General features: G+C 34.6%; 1 protein-coding gene across 1 annotated transcript in view; it reads right to left on the reverse strand.

Annotated features, from left to right (window-relative positions):
- Window positions 1–20,256, reverse strand: part of LOC100373093 (dynein axonemal heavy chain 8) — a 98,194-nt gene that overhangs the window by 10,746 nt on the left and 67,192 nt on the right. The window contains exons 41-66 of the mRNA XM_085504905.1: window positions 19,797–20,078; window positions 19,471–19,587; window positions 18,476–18,608; window positions 17,608–17,726; window positions 16,737–17,102; window positions 15,460–15,612; window positions 14,976–15,116; window positions 14,517–14,610; window positions 13,899–13,925; window positions 10,873–11,176; window positions 8,790–8,943; window positions 8,078–8,242; window positions 7,612–7,800; window positions 6,778–6,934; window positions 6,463–6,668; window positions 5,204–5,494; window positions 4,686–4,853; window positions 4,205–4,342; window positions 3,826–3,953; window positions 3,315–3,444; window positions 2,790–2,984; window positions 2,400–2,555; window positions 1,696–1,878; window positions 688–931; window positions 431–545; window positions 52–242 (exon numbers count right to left, since the gene is read on the reverse strand). Coding sequence (XP_085361031.1) covers window positions 52–242; window positions 431–545; window positions 688–931; window positions 1,696–1,878; window positions 2,400–2,555; window positions 2,790–2,984; window positions 3,315–3,444; window positions 3,826–3,953; window positions 4,205–4,342; window positions 4,686–4,853; window positions 5,204–5,494; window positions 6,463–6,668; window positions 6,778–6,934; window positions 7,612–7,800; window positions 8,078–8,242; window positions 8,790–8,943; window positions 10,873–11,176; window positions 13,899–13,925; window positions 14,517–14,610; window positions 14,976–15,116; window positions 15,460–15,612; window positions 16,737–17,102; window positions 17,608–17,726; window positions 18,476–18,608; window positions 19,471–19,587; window positions 19,797–20,078 — 4,546 coding nt within the window. The remainder of the gene's footprint in view (window positions 1–51; window positions 243–430; window positions 546–687; window positions 932–1,695; window positions 1,879–2,399; window positions 2,556–2,789; window positions 2,985–3,314; window positions 3,445–3,825; window positions 3,954–4,204; window positions 4,343–4,685; window positions 4,854–5,203; window positions 5,495–6,462; window positions 6,669–6,777; window positions 6,935–7,611; window positions 7,801–8,077; window positions 8,243–8,789; window positions 8,944–10,872; window positions 11,177–13,898; window positions 13,926–14,516; window positions 14,611–14,975; window positions 15,117–15,459; window positions 15,613–16,736; window positions 17,103–17,607; window positions 17,727–18,475; window positions 18,609–19,470; window positions 19,588–19,796; window positions 20,079–20,256) is intronic.

Below are 20,256 nucleotides of genomic sequence, written 5' to 3' on the forward strand. Positions count from 1 at the left end.
AATCATTTTCAATTTGTAACACCAATTTTATCACTCAAGATTGAGACACACCTTTAATCAAGGTTTGGAATTCTTCAAGTCGAATCTTGCCGTGTTGTAAATCGATCTTCAGCGTCAGCAGCAAGGTGAACAAGAACTTATGGTTCTCGTAGAGTCCTCGGGCAGTGTACTTGAACACCTCAAATGTCATATACTCAATGATATTGACAATACGTTTACTTGTTATTGGACTCTTATCTGATCTGTGAAGAAATAATTAAAAAAAATCTAAGTCATGACAAGTAAAGTAGATATACCGGTATATAGCGTTTCTCAAAACGGTGACAGGTAGTAAAATTAGCTGACTCTTTATAGCTTGCAACATAATTGTTAGGATTTTAATCACCTACTTTTCAAAATTTGCGTATTAGAGTATTAATTGTGTGCATACCTTGCCATGGATAGATCAAAGATTCCTAAAAACTGCTTCAGAGCTGTCTGATACATGACGTCCACCATACTCATCTCAACAATCAAGAAATATAGGATACTGCCACGGGTGGCAACTGTAAACAAATACAAAATATTTCCAGTATTTCCGATCATATGATAGAAGAATAATTTCTGCCAGTTATGATTAATAATCATCAATATTTGCTAACTTTTTAATTTTCAATAATATTATTAACGACAAAAATAATTTCTCACCAGGTCTGAATTCTTCACGAGCTGTGTTTATTCTGATTTCAGTTTCAGCAGCCGTCGTCAGTTTCTCGCTAACTTCTTGGGCGGTTATTTTGGTGACTTTAAGCACTTCAATCAAGGATTCATCCTCCACGAGCGAGCCTTCCGTACTTGTGAGGCGATACAGCAAGTTATCCTCCAACTCTTGCATCTTACGTTTGTTTGCAGTTACCTCTTCCATCAGTTTAACTCGCTCCGCTTCCAATTCCTGTTAAAAGAGTTATGGTTTTTATTACTACGGGTGATTTTGTTTGTATCAACATTTTTGTATTTTCAGCACGAACTGCTTTCAAGTGATCAACAAATATTTTGATTTTGCCAAGCTTGTATTTCTTGTTTTGCCAACTGAGTTTGTATTTTTTTAGTTAACGGTTTTGAACATCGAATATGTCATCACATGACTGAATCATCTGAAACATAAGGATGAATTTAATAAAGATGCAACCAACATATTTTTGATACAGCAATTATTTTCTGTGACTGGAAAAAAATGCAAGGTAACCAAACTTGTTTTAGAGCAATAAACCTTACTTGTTTGCAGTGCGCCCTCTATGGTGAATATTACACACACCGACTTTATGCCGAAACTAGTTAGTCATTTCTGTTGGACTATTGACACATAAAAAAATATAGTGAATTTCAAAATTATCTTACTGAAAATTTTTTAATTTGGTAAAAAGAAATTTACATTTTAAAAACAAAATAAAAAGAACAGAACACAGTTGTCATAACAGCTTAGATTGTGACTTCAGAAGCTCCATACAACCACATACAATATTTTTATTTGATGATCTCTCTCCCAAATAGTCACCAAGCTGACCTAAACTGATTTTTAGAATTCCACTTTAAAAGATTGAAACAAAATCGATCCTGTTAGAAGCCAACTGGTTGTAAACACTTTTTTAATTTAAAAATATTAGCAGAATTGAAGAGTATGAATAACAATATGCTAGAGTGATAGAATATACTTACATGTTTCTCTGTTAGGATGACCATACCTAACAGCTGATCTTCTAAACCTTTCATGGTGACAGTGAAGTCGATGATTGACGTTCTGGCACTTATTTCTGGAGTATAAGCTGGGTTACCCAGTTTAGTTGTTACAAACATTTTAAATCCATCCATGACATCAACCTCCTTGTCACCGACTTTCACCTGTAAAATAAGGAATGCATTTATTCTACCCTGCTATAAATTTGTTTTTGCTTTGAATATTATTAATAACCTTTTCACCACCAGTTCCCTCTTTTCATCATAAATTCACAAAATAGTCTCGTTTATAGTCTGCAATTTTCTTCAGAAGATTGGGACAAAAATAACTAAATTTTTTGAGTAAAAAGTGAAAATTTACACACAATTTGTTTGTTGGCTCCAAAATTAGGGTTCATTTCCAGAAATATTGAAGAATAGAAGCCCAAAAGTGCAGAATAATTTGGGTGAGGAAGTCTAGTTGTGAAAAGGTTATATAAGCAAATGAAGTAAGCTTTCTATAAATGCCATTTTGGTACATAATCTCACAAATAATATTCAACAAAATAAATTGTATTCTTTTATCTCGTTCAAACCACAGTATTTCATAGAACACTATGGAATTCATTTTTGCTATGATATAAACTATGATAGAGGCATATTGAAAATGAAAAGATGTTACTATAATCTGGAACCGTGCGTCTTACCTTGTACGTGCTACCAGTCTTGATGAAATTCTTCTCCAACACATTATCCAATGCCGGATCCAATTCTTCCCCAACATCTTCAATTAAGAGAGGTCTGCCAAGAGACAGGCTGTCTTCAAGGTGAGAACGGAAATATCTGTGGTTCAATGTTGTTATCTGTAAATACATCAAAGTAATATTATTATATTTTACAAGTGCATTATAATTTCCGTAACTACAATCTGCACAACCTCAGGGTTGGGCGGGGGGGTCAAGGGTTTGCGGTTCGACCCTCTTAGCTATTCAATCTTGATTTTTTGGGTTCCGTTTTGATCCCAACAAAATCAGTCATGTTAGGAGGCACACTGATGAGGATAAACAAATAGTCAATAAGCAAGAAACAAATCCTACCTGCAGTTCATTGTCTTTTTCTTTATTCCTGACCCATGATTTCCCTTGACCTTGAGGGTCAATCAATAATGGAAACCTAGTAGCTTTTGTTACAATAATACCGTTCTGTACTGATAGTTCATCATTGGGCAACCCTTGAAGATTCCATTCCCCAACCGTAGCAGGGTCTGACAGCATACTAACTAAATTGATATCCTGTAATGAAATATACAAACATTGGTTGTTTGTTATTTTAATTAATCACATTAAAAAAATGAATATTGATATAAAATTTAATAGGAATAAGCGAATAAATAAAAAAGTACACTGACAAAGTCTGGACTTCCTTTTTGTCACCAAAATCACTTGAAAATCCTGTGAAATTGTCAAAACTAGAGAAACAAATTTGGATCCTAGTGTTCTTAGTGAAGACAGTTAGAAGAAATAGGTATCACTCAGTAGGAAAGCAAATACAGTAAATGAGCTTCTATTAGAGATGCACTTCTAAAAGAACAAATATGGTAGCAATCTAATCAAATGACTCACATCACTAAATGGAATCTTGGATGATACCATCTCTCTTTTCCAGGTTTTTTGAAGTTGGTTACGGAAGTCTTGATTGAAAGGTCCAGTATAGGATAGGAAACCAGTGGCTAACAAAACATCACCCACAAGTCTGAAATAAGACATTGAAAACAACATCACAAAAACTGTACTGTGAAACAGATGATCACTTATGGTAGTTACATAACATCTGTGGAAAAAAAGATAAACTACAAAAAGTGTTGCTAAGCAACAATATATCGCAATAAATCAAGAGCTTGTCTCCATGCTGACAATGATTTTTTCATATCATTATGCCTTAGGCAATCGCTTTGACCCATAAACTTAAAAATCTGCCTTGCAAAAATACTAGAAATTTTAAGTATAATAATAATCTAGATTGAACTGCAATGAATGTACACAACATTTTTGGATGAATATTAATTAATCGATTACCCGTACATAATAAACTAATCAACTTTACAGAAAATAGCATTTCCATCTCTTAATTTACCTGTTTATTTGATCACTAAACATTTTGCTGGCTGCAGTCCATCGGACTTTCTCACCACCCAAACCTTCAATCAACGCTGTAGCGTTGGACATTTTTCGACGACAGTTCTCAGCATCATTCAGTAAAGCCTTGCAAAAAAAAAAAACATAAAAAAACACGTAAAAAAACATTCAGTTAAAGGCAAAATATACATGTAAAATGACGATAATCATGAGAAAATTTGCAATTCATAAATCAACCTCAAAATGCTAGAAATTATCATTTCCACCATATTTTTTTTTTGAACAAGATTTGTAGCCATTGGAAAATTAAGTACAATTGCATCCACATTTTGATGGGAAAAAAATGTACAAGATTTCAAAATGTGAGATGAAATTACCTGTTTTTCTCCCATGGCGGCATCATACTGTGCTTGCACAGCATCCAGTTCTTTCTGTTTCGCATCTAACTGAGCTTGGGCACTGTTCAACTCCGCTGTAGCAGCATTTAAACGGCTCTCTTGAACAGCTAAATTAGCCTATGGGGTAATCATAGCGTCATATGGCTTAGTACACACACAACATGATCATTTCTCTAAATTTTGTGATGTTATGACACTTTTGTGGCCCTCTTGTGGCCACTGATCAAAATCTTTTGTTTTTAATTGCACAACCGCCTAAAACTTAAAAAGAGTTTGTTTTTTTTAAAGCAAGGAGTATGGTTCACCATGGTTTGTAGAACACTTCCTCCTCTAATATGAAGAAATGAACTGTGGGGAAGTCATAATAAAAGATTTGGTGTACTTAAAATATAGCTGTAGCAAACATTGGAGAAGAGACTTAATAAATCAAATATGGTAAAATATAGTGCAATTAATTTACCTTCAATGGTAGTACTTCTTTGTTGATGCCAAAAAAGAACGACATAGCCCTGGTCCAACTGGCAAGACCTGCTACATCACCACACACCCTTTTAGCCGTTTCCATTGAGTAATCCTCCGCTTCAATATAAGGGGCCATTAATTCAACAGTCTCAGCAGTAATATAATCCTATGAAAAATAATATACATCGTTTAAATAAGTTTTTTTTCTGTACAGTATCTTCAGTTATTAGATAAGTTAAAACTGAATATAAATTTTGAACTACTGAGCATGTGCATTCCATCATAGGAAATCCAAATGTTGGACAAAAAATATCCATGTCTTGTCTCAGTAATCACAATCTTGCAATTGAAAAAAGGGCAGACATAGTAATTACAAAACTCCTATAGAAAATATGTAACTCATTTTTAATTTCATTTTGTGAACATGGTTTACATTTCTTTCGTGAATTGTCCTAATTATCTGTCTACTAGGCAACTTTTTTATATATTAAATAAGCACTTATCGGTAATACTTACCTTTGGAAATGTCATCAGACCCTGTAAGAAGCCACCACTGCTCATTAACTTCAGTGATTCGCCCCAGGATGGTTTGCAGCATGGCCTCTCGGGATCTTGTGTCACTGGATCCAACCTTCTTTGGAACAGAAGCAATACACAGTCCATGATTCGCATGATCAGGTGCGGTGGCTTAGCCAGCTTACGTACTGTGGAAATGTGAGCTGGCTTTATTGTCTCCAAAGCTCTCTCAGCCTCTTCCAAGGCTGGTTTAGCAGCCTCTAACTTAGCCAATGCCACTGTTTTATCAGCCTATATAGCAGCATTAAAAATAAAATAGTCATAGTTTTATATATGCATTTCAAGTATTACTCGTATGTAAAAATAGATTGTACAAGCTCATACTAAATTTGAAGCTGAATTAGCAATTTATGATGACAACATTTGCAAGTTATCAACTCATGAGAAATTCAAGTGCTTGCTAGGCACTAAAGATAGCTTCATTGTCAATTGCTTGGGAAAATTTATTGATTTTATTTCTAAGCTTTAGTTTAGTCTATTGTTTTGTTTGTGTTTTTCTTGACCATTGATTAATTGTATGTTGTTTATTTCATTCATACTAAATTTTGTGTCAAATAAAATATCTATCTATGCAAATAAGTATTATCAATTAAATGGAGTATAAAAATTAAATGATATTGATGCACTTCTAATAACGCATATACAGTATTTGTTTTTGACATTAATCATATAGTGGCCATGAAACATACACAATTTTTTAACAAGAACAGATCATTACTATCGCTGAGAGCTCCTTTATAATCAACATTTAAAAATTTATATTTAAAAATTATATGCATTGGTTCAGATTTCTACTGTTTACCCATGTTGTATGACATGGTATTACATTGTATCTTGTTTATTGATTTAATGTTGCAATCTATAGCCTTTGACCTTGTAACTAAGACTAATTACTTGTTGCTATGATAGTGGAATCTTCCACTTTGAATTGAGCCAATCACAGTTATGTATTCTATGATAGTGGAATCTTCCACTTTGAATTGAGCCAATCATAGTTATGTATTCTATTTTGACAACATTATGCAAATACTCCAAGCTACCAGATTTTTTGGAGGGAGTAGTTCTGGTTTTGACTTCAATGTACTCTGACGAATTGCAATAAAGTGGATCTCTCAGAACTCTGACTTTGTCTATTTTTCTACACAACGCAACGCTATATTGCAAGAACACATCATGCACGATACATAACAATAACTTACAGCAATTTCATCTACAATAGCTTGGGCTTTATCTTTCACTTTCTGTACTTGGGCTTTGACCTTTTCTGCCGCTTGTGCACTCACTGTCACCTCAGCCAGCACTGCGTCTGCTTTTTTGGAGGCCACAGCCAGTTCTTTTTCTTTCACAGCAAGTTCCTTGCTGAGCTCATTGACTGATTCTGTTGCTTCTACCAATTTGGCAAGACCTGGTGATCATAAACAATTTTAGTGTTGTGAGAAAGAATTTTCTTTTTATTAGAATCAGTTTCTTTTGATTCTGAAAAAATTTCAAAACGTTACAAAAACCATTCTTGCCTGTTTCCATTCTTTTTGCCAATACGCCAATAGCATCTCGTTTCTGTTGATAAATGTTTTTGTACCCTTCCAAGAAGGATAAGTAAGACTTTGGAGTTACATGAGTCTGACGTCTGTATCTGTTGAAGTAATCAATACAGGTTTCTGCTACCAGATCCTAGTGAAGAATAAAAAATCAACCTTATTTAGTCACACTAGAAAAGTAAAATCTTTTCTTTTCTTGTTAGATGTTAAGTTTTCTGGTTGTGTGGAAATGTACATTATATATTTCTTATATATGTTTAAAGCGATGAAGTCGTCATCTGCAGATGTGTCAGATGGCAATAGCGTGTCATTGTTTACAAACGAACATCTGCCCATGAGCCTTTGCGTTTTTAGTGTTGTTATCGTCATCTGGGACTCAATTCTCTCGCGTGCACACATGACGACCTTCTCGCTTTAAGAATGAAATATAGTATGGAATAAACATATTATAAATATTTCTTAAATGTGTACAGCAAGAAGCACCAACATGTATCAGATATCCAACAAAAAGTATTATTTTAATATTTTCACCGCCAGTTCCCTCTTATCACAAATTCACAAAACATTTCTATAGTCTGCACTTTCCTTCAGAAGATTGGGACAAAAACAGCCACATTTTTGGAGTGAAAATTGACTCAAATTTTGTCTGTTGGCTCCAAAATTATGATTCATTTCCAGAAATATTGAAAAATACAAAACAAATTTGGGCGAGAAATTCTGGTGGTGAAAAGGTTACAAAAATTATAAACATTTCTAATAATAACTACAAAAGTGACAGGAGATAGACGTTTGCTTTCATTGAATACTGACCTGGAAAACACCCATGGTGTTGATGACACTCTTCTTCACAGTATCAGTGCATACTATATCATAATTAGATAAAAAGTGATTGGACACAGCAATCAGAGCATCCTTTGGCCAGCGGCTAAACCAATCCATCGTGCAGCCTGATATTAATCCAGGGAATTTAAGGGAACGATTACGGAATTTTTCACCAACCTACAGAAGAGAGACAATGATGTAGTAAGTACAGTGGGTGGTTGCATGCATTGCGAATTAGATGTTACAGAAATGTGGATGCAGGAATACATCATGTGGTTCCCATGCAAAATGTGGGTCCCATGCAACATAAACACAGCATATAAAGACATAATTTACTCAAAAGTTTGATTGACTGGTACAACCACGACAACCACAGGCAGTTTTGCCTAATATAGGCATGGGAGATCATAATTGTCCATTTTTATGAAAATAAGAATAAGAACTTTATACTTACTGGTGAGAAACAGAGCACTACGTGCAGATTATTACGTACTCGGGTCAAGAAATAATCGTATAGATTCTCATTGGTTGGTGGCCGTCGGGGGTATTCCTTCTTCATGATTGGAATTAATTCACCTGTTATTTCGTCAATTTCATCACGGGCAAACAAATTGGAAACCTGACAATGACAAGAACAGATGAGCATGAAAGATGACATATACAAATAGCTGTAGAATCCCAACAACAAGCAAACTAGAATGCAAAAATTACAATAATTTAAGCAGTTAATCAGCTGAAAATTCACTACAAATTTAGCTGCTCCAACATAATTATGTATATTTTATCAGAATCTCATGCATTAATGTACTAACCCTGTCAACTAGTTTAATAGCAAACTTTCAAATTATTGTAATCTAAAATCACCTCGAAACTAATTTTTTGACATATTTTTATTATAAGCTGATTCAAAAATGCTGATTTACCCTTTTGAGCACCACAAATTTTTCACAACAGTTTGCACATCTACATGTATGTGTATTTTGCTAATTTTGAACAAAATTTACATAATTACTCACAAGTCCAGGTCAAAATGTTTTAAAAAATATAGAAAAAAATAATTGAAAGATTAGAAAAGTTGACTAGTTGGTTATTTTTTTTATTCCTCTTATTTTTGTTACATCCTCAAAAACAACACATGGATGATAAGTTCAGAAAAATAGACTTACTTCTCCCGAAGATAAAACGTTGTTGAGGTATTCAAGGAAAGCTTCGTCTTTAATTTCATTATCAGTAAATATAAATGAGATACCCTGACCCTGTTGACCACTCACTCTATACAAGTGTTTGAGGTCATCCATCAGGTTAGCTACATTATACGTTCTGAAATGGTGAAAAATAAGTGAAAATTATTAATGTAACTTATAGCATATGGCATTGGGAATCACCTGACTTATATCGTCATCTGACTCGGCATATATATAGTCACCCGACTCGGCATATATCGACACCTGACTCAGCATATATCGACACCTGACTCGGCATATTTATAGTCACCTGACTTGGCATATATATAGTCACCTGACTCGGCATATATCGACACCTGACTCAGCATATATCGACACCTGACTCGGCATATATATAGTCACCTGACTTGGCATATATATAGTCACCTGACTTGGCATATATATAGTCACCTGACTCAGCATATATAGTCACCTGACTTGACATATATAATCAACTGACTTGCATATATAGTCACCTGACTTGACACACATAATCAACTGACTTGCATATATAGTCACCTGACTTGACACACATAATCAACTGACGTGCATATATAGTCACCTGACTTGACATACATAATCAACTGACTTGCATATATAGTCACCTGACTTGACATACATAATCAACTGACTTGCATATATAGTCACCTGACTTGACATACATAATCAACTGACTTGCATATACAGTCACCTGACTTGACATACATAATCAACTGACTTGCATATATAGTCACCTGACTAGACATACATAATCACCTGACTTGCATATATAGTCACCTGACATGACATACATAATCACCTGACTTGCATAGTCACCTGACTTGACATACATAATCAACTGACTTGCATATATAGTCACCTGACTTGACATACATAATCACCTGACTTGCATATATAGTCACCTGACTTGACACATAATCAACTGACTTGCATATATAGTCACCTGACTAGACATACATAATCACCTGACTTGCATATATAGTCACCTGACATGACATACATAATCACCTGACTTGCATAGTCACCTGACTTGACATACATAATCAACTGACTTGCATATATAGTCACCTGACTTGACATACATAATCACCTGACTTGCATATATAGTCACCTGACTTGACACATAATCAACTGACTTGCATATATAGTCACCTGACTTGACATACATAATCAACTGACTTGCATATATAATCACCTGACTTGACATACATAATCAACTGACTTGCATATATAGTCACCTGACTTGACATACATAATCAACTGACTTGCATATATAGTCTCCTGACTTGACATACATAATCACCTGACTTGCATATATAGTCACCTGACTTGACATACGTAATCAACTGACTTGCATATATATTCACCTGACTTGACATACATAATCAACTGACTTGCATATATATTCACCTGACTTGACATACATAATCACCTGACTTGCATATATAGTCACCTGACTTGACATACATAATCACCTGACTTGACATACATAATCACCTGACTTGCATATATAGTCACCTGACTTGACATACATAATCACCTGACTTGCATATATAGTCACTTGACTTGACATACATAATCACCTGACTTGCACATATAGTCACCTGACTGAATAAATCAAATTAACCCGAGCTGATGGGTACAATTCAAAAGTACATAAATTACAAAGTTATTTAGGTTGTTGACCTTCATGACATGAAGCGTATACAGTACACCACTTCAATATTACTTTTCATGCAATTTGCCAGTTGGTTAATTCCAAAAATTGTTTCTGTGGCTTTTGTTGATTTTAGCTTTCATAAACTGTCTCAAATTATGACATCTGAAAACTTTGTAAATTTTAATTTTTCAGCATCAAGTGAAGAATTTGTTTCCTGCCAAGTTGGTGTATATACTTTCATGTACTAAGAAGAATTAAATGCATACTATCGGACCATAACAACCTTTTCTGAACATCAATGGATTTACCTAAATTAGCCTTGATGTTGTTGTATATAAATATGAACAAAAGAAATGTCAATAATACCTGGATAAGGTGATTTGGAAACTCTTATATCCAGCAATAAAAGTGGCCAGTCTGGTTAAACTCTGTTTACCAGAACCACCAACACCGACAAGCAGAGCGTTGCCTCGTGCAGTACGAATAATACGGGAGATTTTCACTAAATGGACCATGGCATCTTTGAAGAAAACCAAATCCATATTAGCACCTCGGATTGTTTCATTATACAATGCCATGAAATTAATTAGTCGGTCTTCAAGCTGCTCATACGAGGAGATTGGTTCATATATCTTTGGTGCTTCTAGATCTGCGTCATCTGGTTCATCACCTGGAGAGAAAAAAAAGGAGCACATATCATATCTTTTTCTAATAATCAACAGACATTAATAGCTTCTTCAACAAGCAGGGATACTATACCTTTCTGTGTTTAGATCAGTTTGAAAAAAAAAATGTGATGGAAAATATAGCTTTTCTCATAAGTTTATTAAAGTAGAAGCCCAGTTATAAATGAAAATACTGTGAATTTATTCATTTTGTAATAAATTAACCCCAGTCAATATAAAGATAAAGTCATCATCCTTTTTTCCATGGAATAAAAAGTTGAATTTTATTGAAAGGCGGCTATTTTGTCATAATGCTGTAAACCACTCCTTCCTAAGAGTTCTTTGAGAAATAGAGACGAAATTATATATCGTGACTGATTTAGTCATTTTTGTTAACATGCATTATTTAAAAAAAGGCAATTTTCATTAACAATATGCTCTATGGTATTGTTCTAGAGTTTTTGAAATGATATTGTAACACACAAAAGAATGCTGCTTCAGATAACCAATATCAAACTACAGCTCCATAATAACCCATAATAAACACTGTGATGATTAACTTCTCTCAAACAATGTGATTATGCTTATACTTTAAAGTCAGGAATCAACTGATGATATATGACCATCTGGGTTGTGATAAAAATTGCCAATAAATGGAAAAGTTGAGACACTTATAATGAAAAGCTAATAAATATATAGAAAATTTCCACAAAAAACAGAATAGTGAAAATCTAAGAAATGAAGATGGCAATTAATGTATTTGAATATGCATCTTGATGTCACTATATTGCACACTTGTAACTCGTATTTAAGTAGGTCAGGAAACTATTGGGGAGAGGCGGATAATCATTTCCATTTGTATCTGCTCTTGACTGTCACTGTACCAGTTGAAACCAGATGGAATTTCAGAATAAGAAATCTAGCTTAAAAATTTGCTATTCCGTGGTTAACAATCTCCATAACCAAACCATATTATATGGGACATCTAAAGACAGTGTATTTACTATGCTTTGATTCTGTGAATTTTCAGTCTTGACAGACTTTCCAGCCTAAATGAAGATGAATGCTTGGTAAATGACACATTGGAAACATATATCTGATTTTTTAATGAATGGGTGAGGAACTGGGCAGGGCAGGGAAGAAGTTATGCAGATACAAACTGGTTGGTCTACCTAGGTGGGCATTTCAAAAAACAAAAAGGGAGGGATTACATAATATATGATGCATAGAAATATATTCGCATGACATAGAGTTGGTCTCAAAAAACTCACCAAAGCGGTTTATGATGTCAGTGTGCATTTGGGTGAGAGATGAAGAGTGCACGATAGAAATGAAAAATGGTACAGTAAGCATAGTGAGTAGATGACAGTTATGTTTTAGTATTGAATACAGTTATAGCATGAGATTGAAGGATGCATGTAAAAATATTCAAGTAACAGCAGTAGCATGTAATGATAATCACAATTCTGAAAATAGTAAGTTTTTGAATGTTTTAGATGTGGGAAATTCAGGAAGTGAGACAATTTTGTAAGTATATATGAAACATGCAAATACGAGTACTACTGTTTTCTGGGAAAAAAGACAAACTTTATGGGAATGTATTCATGCAGCAGTTATGGCAATTATACACTAATACTACGTTTTTGCACAAATGATAGATTCATGAATATGAAACATTTAGCACTCAGAAATTCAAAAACAGAAATTAGTCAACTCAGGGAGGGAGGGCATTAGTGTATTTTCAAACAAAGTGCTGCAAGACTGAAGCCAAGAACTCACCAAACAGATTAAGTCGATAGAAGATAGGTAGAAAGATAGTTTAGAGATTAAAAATGGCACAGAAAAGCATGGTTAGCTTGCATATCATTAGATGAATGGTAGTGCAGAAATAAGAAATGTTAATGTGATGTATTGATTTAATTTCACTTGGTAAAACCATACCTCCATGTAAAACAAGGGGAAAAACATGGGGCTGGTGTATTCCCAGTATAAAACGGTAAAACCCACACAAGGGGAAAAACATGGGGCTGGTGTATTCCCAGTATAAAATGGTAAAACCCACACAAGGGGAAAAACATGGGGCTGGTGTATTCCCAGTATAAAACGGTAAAACCCACACAAAGGAAAAAACATGGGGCTGGTGTATACCCTGTATAAAACGGTAAAACACGCACAAAGGAAAAAACATGGGGCTGGTGTATTCCCTGTATAAAACGGTAAAACCCACACAAGGGGAAAAACATGGGGCTGGTGTATTCCCTGTATAAAACGGTAAAACACACACAAAGGAAAAAACATGGGGCTTGTGTATTCCCAGTATAAAACGGTACAACCCACACATGGTAAAACAAGAAGATGGTTTAATCTCAGTAGAAAATGGTACAACCCACACATGGGAAAACAAGGCGACGGTTTATTCCCAGTAGAAAATGGTACAACCTACACATGGGAAAACAATGGGATGGATTATTTCCAGTAGAAAAATGGTACAACCCACACATGGGAAAACAAGGGGATAGTAGAAAATGATACAAATCACACTAAGCCAATAGATCACTCCAAAATTTGTGAAAGTAGTAGAGAAATGCAGACCATGCAAAAAGGTACAATGTAAACCACACACACCATAGAATATTGTCATACAACTCAAAAAAAAGAAACTCAGTTGTGTATAAAATGGATATCATTGCAGGCAGGAGAGCTACATTAAGTAATGTCCTATTTTACCTTTGCCACGTGCGGCTAATTCCTCCACTGATTTTACAATGTTAAAATAATAGTTTAACAATAATTTATTCATAGAATAATTCAAATCCTGTTTCTGGTCTGCTGGCTTAATTGATCCTTACTATAAACTGCTTTAGTTTCGCATGAGACAGTGTAAAATTTTGTAGCGGTGAAAATTTCTCATGGATTCTACAACATGCAATGACAGTGATTTTTGCTAATTTGTTTTCTTCACCAATGCCATAAAAACATCAACTGTAATAATTACTATCAGTGAAAATTAAACGGCTTACAGTATACAGTGGGTATATGGTTTTAAATAGTTGAACAAATTTTCACTTTATGAAATTTTTGTATTACTTTCATTGCTCCTATTTGCCATAAAACCACCATTGGAAGTATTAAACGCATATCAACAAATCGGGTCATGTTTTATTGATCTTGCAACCTATTAATGTTTGTGCTAAGCCTATGATTTGATTTAATTTGATTTGACTTATAATTTACCAGATTTGCCTAAAAATTTTTACACTAACAAAAACACGGAGATTTTGTGAATCAAACTTATTTTTACAAGTGGCAGAAATGCTCAAATGGAGAATAACCTAAGAAACATACCTGTGGCTTCGGGAGCATCCTGTAGAAAGTCTACAAAATAGGGTTCTTTGGCCATTTGTTCTGCAAAAGCAGTTCCAAGATCCTCCTCAGCAAGCTAAAAACAAAAACGATATTATACAAAAGTGAAATAAATAACATAAAGAGTAAAAAGCAGTCTATGCATTACATGATATATAATATTACTGTTATGATGTCAGGCATGTTCTACTCAAGTTGTTAAATTTGACAATTTAAAAACCATATTTGTTTCCATGAAAATGTTGAGAAAACATTGTGCTTAATTTTAGGTATATTTCTAAATCGCCTAATTTAATGTTGGACCAAATGGACACAACTTTTTTAATTACAAGTCTTGACGTTCATTTTTTACTAAAAAACTCTGACAAGTTGACAAAAGTTCACTTTGACATTCAGCTTAACAAACAGAAAAACAAATAACACACTCTGTCAATTGAATACCTTGATAATATTTTTTTCAAACCAATCTTTGTCTTCTTGGTTCGTGAATCTGTCAGCAACCACACGAGTACACTCGTGCTTCCATAGGGCCATCAGAATCGATGTGTCAACCACGACTTCATGGTTGGTGTTTAACATACCCTAGAATACAATAGAAACAAATATCAAATTAATATAGGCGTATTCAGAGACGTTCTGATTCACATAAAATTGAATCATGACCTGCATAATAACAATCGTATCATGCATACAACATATCAAGAATGTTGCACGTCAGTTTCAAAACTCGTACTTTTGCTTGTCAGTTTGAAAACTCGTACCTTTGCACGTCAATTTGAAAACTCGTACCTTTGCATGTCAGTTTGAAAACTCGTACCTCATACATACTGTTTGTGTCTCACATATTTTTGTTTGCAATTTTGCACACATTCTAGTTTTCACCTTGCTATTACCCAATAGCAGCTAGTCGTATATCAAGTTTTACCTGCCAGATTCTGCTCAAATCTCTCAAGTTGAAGACATAATGAAATTTGGCTGGTGTGGGTAACATCTTGATTTTAGTACGCTGCCACAACCTACGAGTACATGATACTAATTTACTAGCCAGCTCGCAGACATCCTCGCTGAAACTGCGCTCCTGAAAATAGACAATGAAAGGAGTTGATATATGATAAATATATATTGAATTTTTAATGTAATAATATGTGACTATAAACTTCATTCATACTTTTAATCTATCAAATATTACATTGACACAGCGATTAAGGAAAGAAAAATTTCTAGAATAAATGTTAACTCAATAGACTAAAGTACTGTAGAGAAGAGGGAATATCACTTGTTTTAGCAGATTTTATGGTGCAGTTTTTTTACTAGGTTTTAAATTAAAATAACAATTTAACTGTTTATCTGCCATTGTTTGTGGACTTAACGCCCAGTGAATTGTTCAAAACATCAAAATAGTAAAATTAAATTCCAGTGAAAATAAATGATTTTACATTAGATTTTATCACCAGAGTTCCTCAACAATTAACTTTCATGGTCAGTTCATCAATGTCAGTGTACCTACAACCATATTACATGCAGATCTCAGATTGGGTGAGACAAAAATTAACAAACGAATCTTTGACTTACTGTACAGAAATGTCAGTCTCCCTACAACCATATTACATGCAGATCTCAGATTGGGTGAGGCAAGAATTAACAAACGAATCTGTGACTTACTGTACAGAAATGTCAGTCTCCCTACAACCATATTACATACAGAACTCAGATTGGGTGAGGCAAGAATTAACAAACGAATCTTTGACTTACTGTACAGAAATGTCAGTCTCCCTACAACAATATTACATGCAGATCTCAGATTGGGTGAGGCAAGAATTAACAAACGAATCTGTGACTTACTGTACAGAAATGTCAGTCTACCTACAACCATATTACATGCAGATCTCAGATTGGGTGAGGCAAGAATTAACAAACGAATCTGTGACTTACTGTACAGAAATGTCAGTCTACCTACAACCATATTACATGCAGATCTCAGATTGGGTGAGGCAAGAATTAACAAACGAATCTGTGACTTACTGTACAGAAATGTCAGTCTACCTACAACCATATTACATGCAGATCTCAGATTGGGTGAGGCAAGAATTAACAAACGAATCTGTGACTTACTGTACAGAAATGTCAGTCTACCTACAACCATATTACATACAGATCTCCGATTGGGTGAGGCAAGAATTAACAAACGAATCTGTGACTTACTGTACAGAAATGTCCGGTCCCAATTGTGCCAAAGATTTTATCAATGGAGGCATTGGCGGGCAGTGTGCAGTTGAAGATGGAATAATGTCTCTTCAGACGTTGCGGTATGTCGTTTCTACCGCCGCCTGGTTGAATCATAGCAGCCATGTATTGGATATCTACTATGTTCGTGAATTCACCAGGTTTTTCAAGGTTATAGAAACCTCGCATCTCCATCAGTTGACGCACAATTTCGTTGGTGATCTGGTCACCCCATTCATTGATAATCGGCATGTTGATATCATCAATAAACACAGTCATGTGTTTACCTGCTGGAGGGCCGAATGTTGTACCAACACGTTTGTCAACATAGCTTTCAACGGTACGCTGAAACCAAGAATATAACAGCATTAATTGAACGATATCATTGCACATTAGTAATTAGTAAAAATTAAAATTATCTCAACATAAATCAAATAATATACATGTTACAGTTGGTATATTTTTTTTATGTTATATATTTTTGATCCAGGTGACATTTTCGGACATTAACATCATTTCTGTCTCCCCTGCCTCTCTTATAGTCACTGCATGTGTTCAAATACATGTGTGCAAACCAGACTCCAAAACCTAATACCATAGGTTTGTAATGCAGGGCAGACTGCACTCAGACTTGTACTGCAGATTGACCAATCGACTCCAAGAATCCAACCTAGAACATCCCTGCTGCAAGGCCAACACACTAACTATTGTACTATTGCCAAGGTCTACATTTTGCATACCGGTATACAATAAACATTTTGAGTCATGCAATGCAACAATGAACTAGTATGACTATCCAGTATTGCGAAAAAATCTACTGTTACTATTAGAATTAAGCCAGGTGACTTACCTGATACATATTTGGCGTAGTGGCAGACGAGAAGTTTAGACTCTTCGTTAGATGTACTTCAGGATCATACTTTAGGCAGTAACTTTGTATCATAACAGTCTTTGCTGTACCTTGTTCACCTGTGGAGATAAAGTATACATACAGTCTTTGAATGATTTAATTACAATTGATATTATCAATATTATGTTCCCTTATTACCACACTGATCATAATGTCTGCTGCTCCTCCATTTCCTAGTCCCCCTCCTCCTCATCATCAAAATCATCATGATCCATCATCATTATCATCAATTATCATCACCAATCATCATCATTATCACCAATCATCATCATCATCATTACCAATCATCACCAATCATCATCATTATCACCAATCATCATTACCAATCATCATCATCACCAATCATTATAATCATCATTGTCACTAATCATCATCATTATCACCAATCATCATTATCACCAATCACCAATCATCACCAATCATTATAATCATAATTATCATTAATCATCATCATTATCACCAATCATCATCATTATCACCAATCATCATTATCACCAATCATCATCATCATCATCATCATCATCAACAACATTATCACCAATCATCATCATTATCACCAATCATCATCATTATCACCAATCATCATCATTATCACCAATCATCATCATTATCACCACTCATCATTAACATTATCATCATCAACATCATCTACAATCAGCCACCTATAATCACTCCAACACCCATCACCACAACAATTTATAATCACCACGTCCTACAAACACATGCCCACCACTACCATTTATAATCACAATCATCATCAACACAATCAATGCCTCGTCACCACAACCAACACCACAATTCAACTTACCTATCAATAGGACAGCTTTTTCTTGTTTAGCAATAGTGTCTATAAGATAATCTGTTCTGACGTTATCAACATTGGGTACCAGGATGGATGAATACTCTGGTGTAACATCTTTAGGGTACACATACTCTGGTACCTGAATAAATAACATCAACAGGAAGTGTTGTTAATAGCTATAAATAGCAACACATCAACGTGTTACCATGGTAATTCATTTAAACAAATGAGATAATACTACAACGGCAGGAATATTTATTGGGTTGAGAATTTACAAGTGCCAAAGTCAAGCCCCATCAACAAAATAGTTTCCTTTATACTCTGCTCTATTCTGTTTAAAAAATGTTGATCAAAAACTTGAAGCAATGTCATACTGTAAAGAGGTCAATTATTCACTGGGTTTTAATTTTGCTTATTTTGCTGACTGGAAAATGTGCTAAATTAACCCCTAGTGAATATGTGAAATTTAGCATAGAACACATTATCTAAATGATAAAACCGTGAATTTAAAACCCATTGAATATGCCTGAAATGGTAAATCAGCAAAATTAAAACCAAGTTAAAATTAATGAAAATTAATCATTTTACAGTATTTTGTCTGTTTGGTCTAAAATTGAGATTGAATTTGGTGAAAATTATAGAAAATCTGAACAAATTTACCCAAATTTGAGGGGGAAGAAAATGTTGTTCCCAAAGTGTTATATATACTGTAACATTTGGTTTTAATTTAAAAAACACAGTTGAGGAGCTTTGTTTCTTTAAGTGTTAACACTTCTTTTGATACCGGTAATGTTGAATCAAACAGACATAATTTCCTGTCGGCTACAGACCTTTAAAAAAATGATGTAGATTTTATTTTTGTGAAAGTTGACTCTGGCACTCAAAAGTTATCAGCAATTAAGTTATATTAATAGTAACAACTGAGTCACATTTCCATTCAATGTTATCACATGCATACATGTATGTTAATTCTGTGGTGGCCACTTCTCTTAAAAACTTACCCTCTTCTCCCAATGCTCCCAGTTTCCATTTTCATCAACAACATACTCAAATATAGTGTCACCAGAGGACACCTTAGGCAAACTCAGCCCACCTTTTTCCATCAAAAATTCTTCCATCTTAAGGGATAAAAAAAACAATTTAAATTCTCTAACGAAGAACTTCAGATGACAACTCCTATACTGAGACGGTAACACAATTTAGTTGCACAAAATATTTCTGTTTGGGTAAAAAGATAAATGTCTAGACTCATAATTATGTAACACAATTGAAACTATAAAATGCGAATGCTCAAGAACTACTTTTCGACTCATGAAATAAATCATACCTTCTTTCTGTCTTCCAGCTCAAGGATGGCACCAACGGACCACATGAGAGCAAAGACAAAAAGTCTTTCTAAGTGCTCCCTTGAAGCCCCCTTGGAACCGTCCTCCCCTCCTGGAATAAGCCCCTCCAGAATGTCAATCGCCTGGCGGGTATATACGCACTCCAAGAGGTCCATCTTTGGAAACAGGTTATGGAAGACGTACAAGAGCGTATCCTTGAATGCATGCTCAAACAGTGGCATCAAAATAGACTGCTGATCAACTGGTCTTGTCGTCAGCCAGCCCTATTGTAAGGGATAAATAATCAACTATTAATTAAAAGAATAATTACAGTTATATAGCAGTTGGAATGTCTTCCTGAGTTACAGTTAAATTTAATCAAATCTTTGGAGAAAGGCCAAACTTTTCAAACATCATTTTTGTCACATCAAAATTGATGGTGCCACATTTTGATTTATGGAG

The sequence above is a fragment of the Saccoglossus kowalevskii genome, chromosome 11 (assembly GCF_978046115.1).
Source record: "Saccoglossus kowalevskii chromosome 11, keSacKowa6.1, whole genome shotgun sequence".
Classification (NCBI taxonomy): Eukaryota; Metazoa; Hemichordata; class Enteropneusta; family Harrimaniidae; genus Saccoglossus; species Saccoglossus kowalevskii.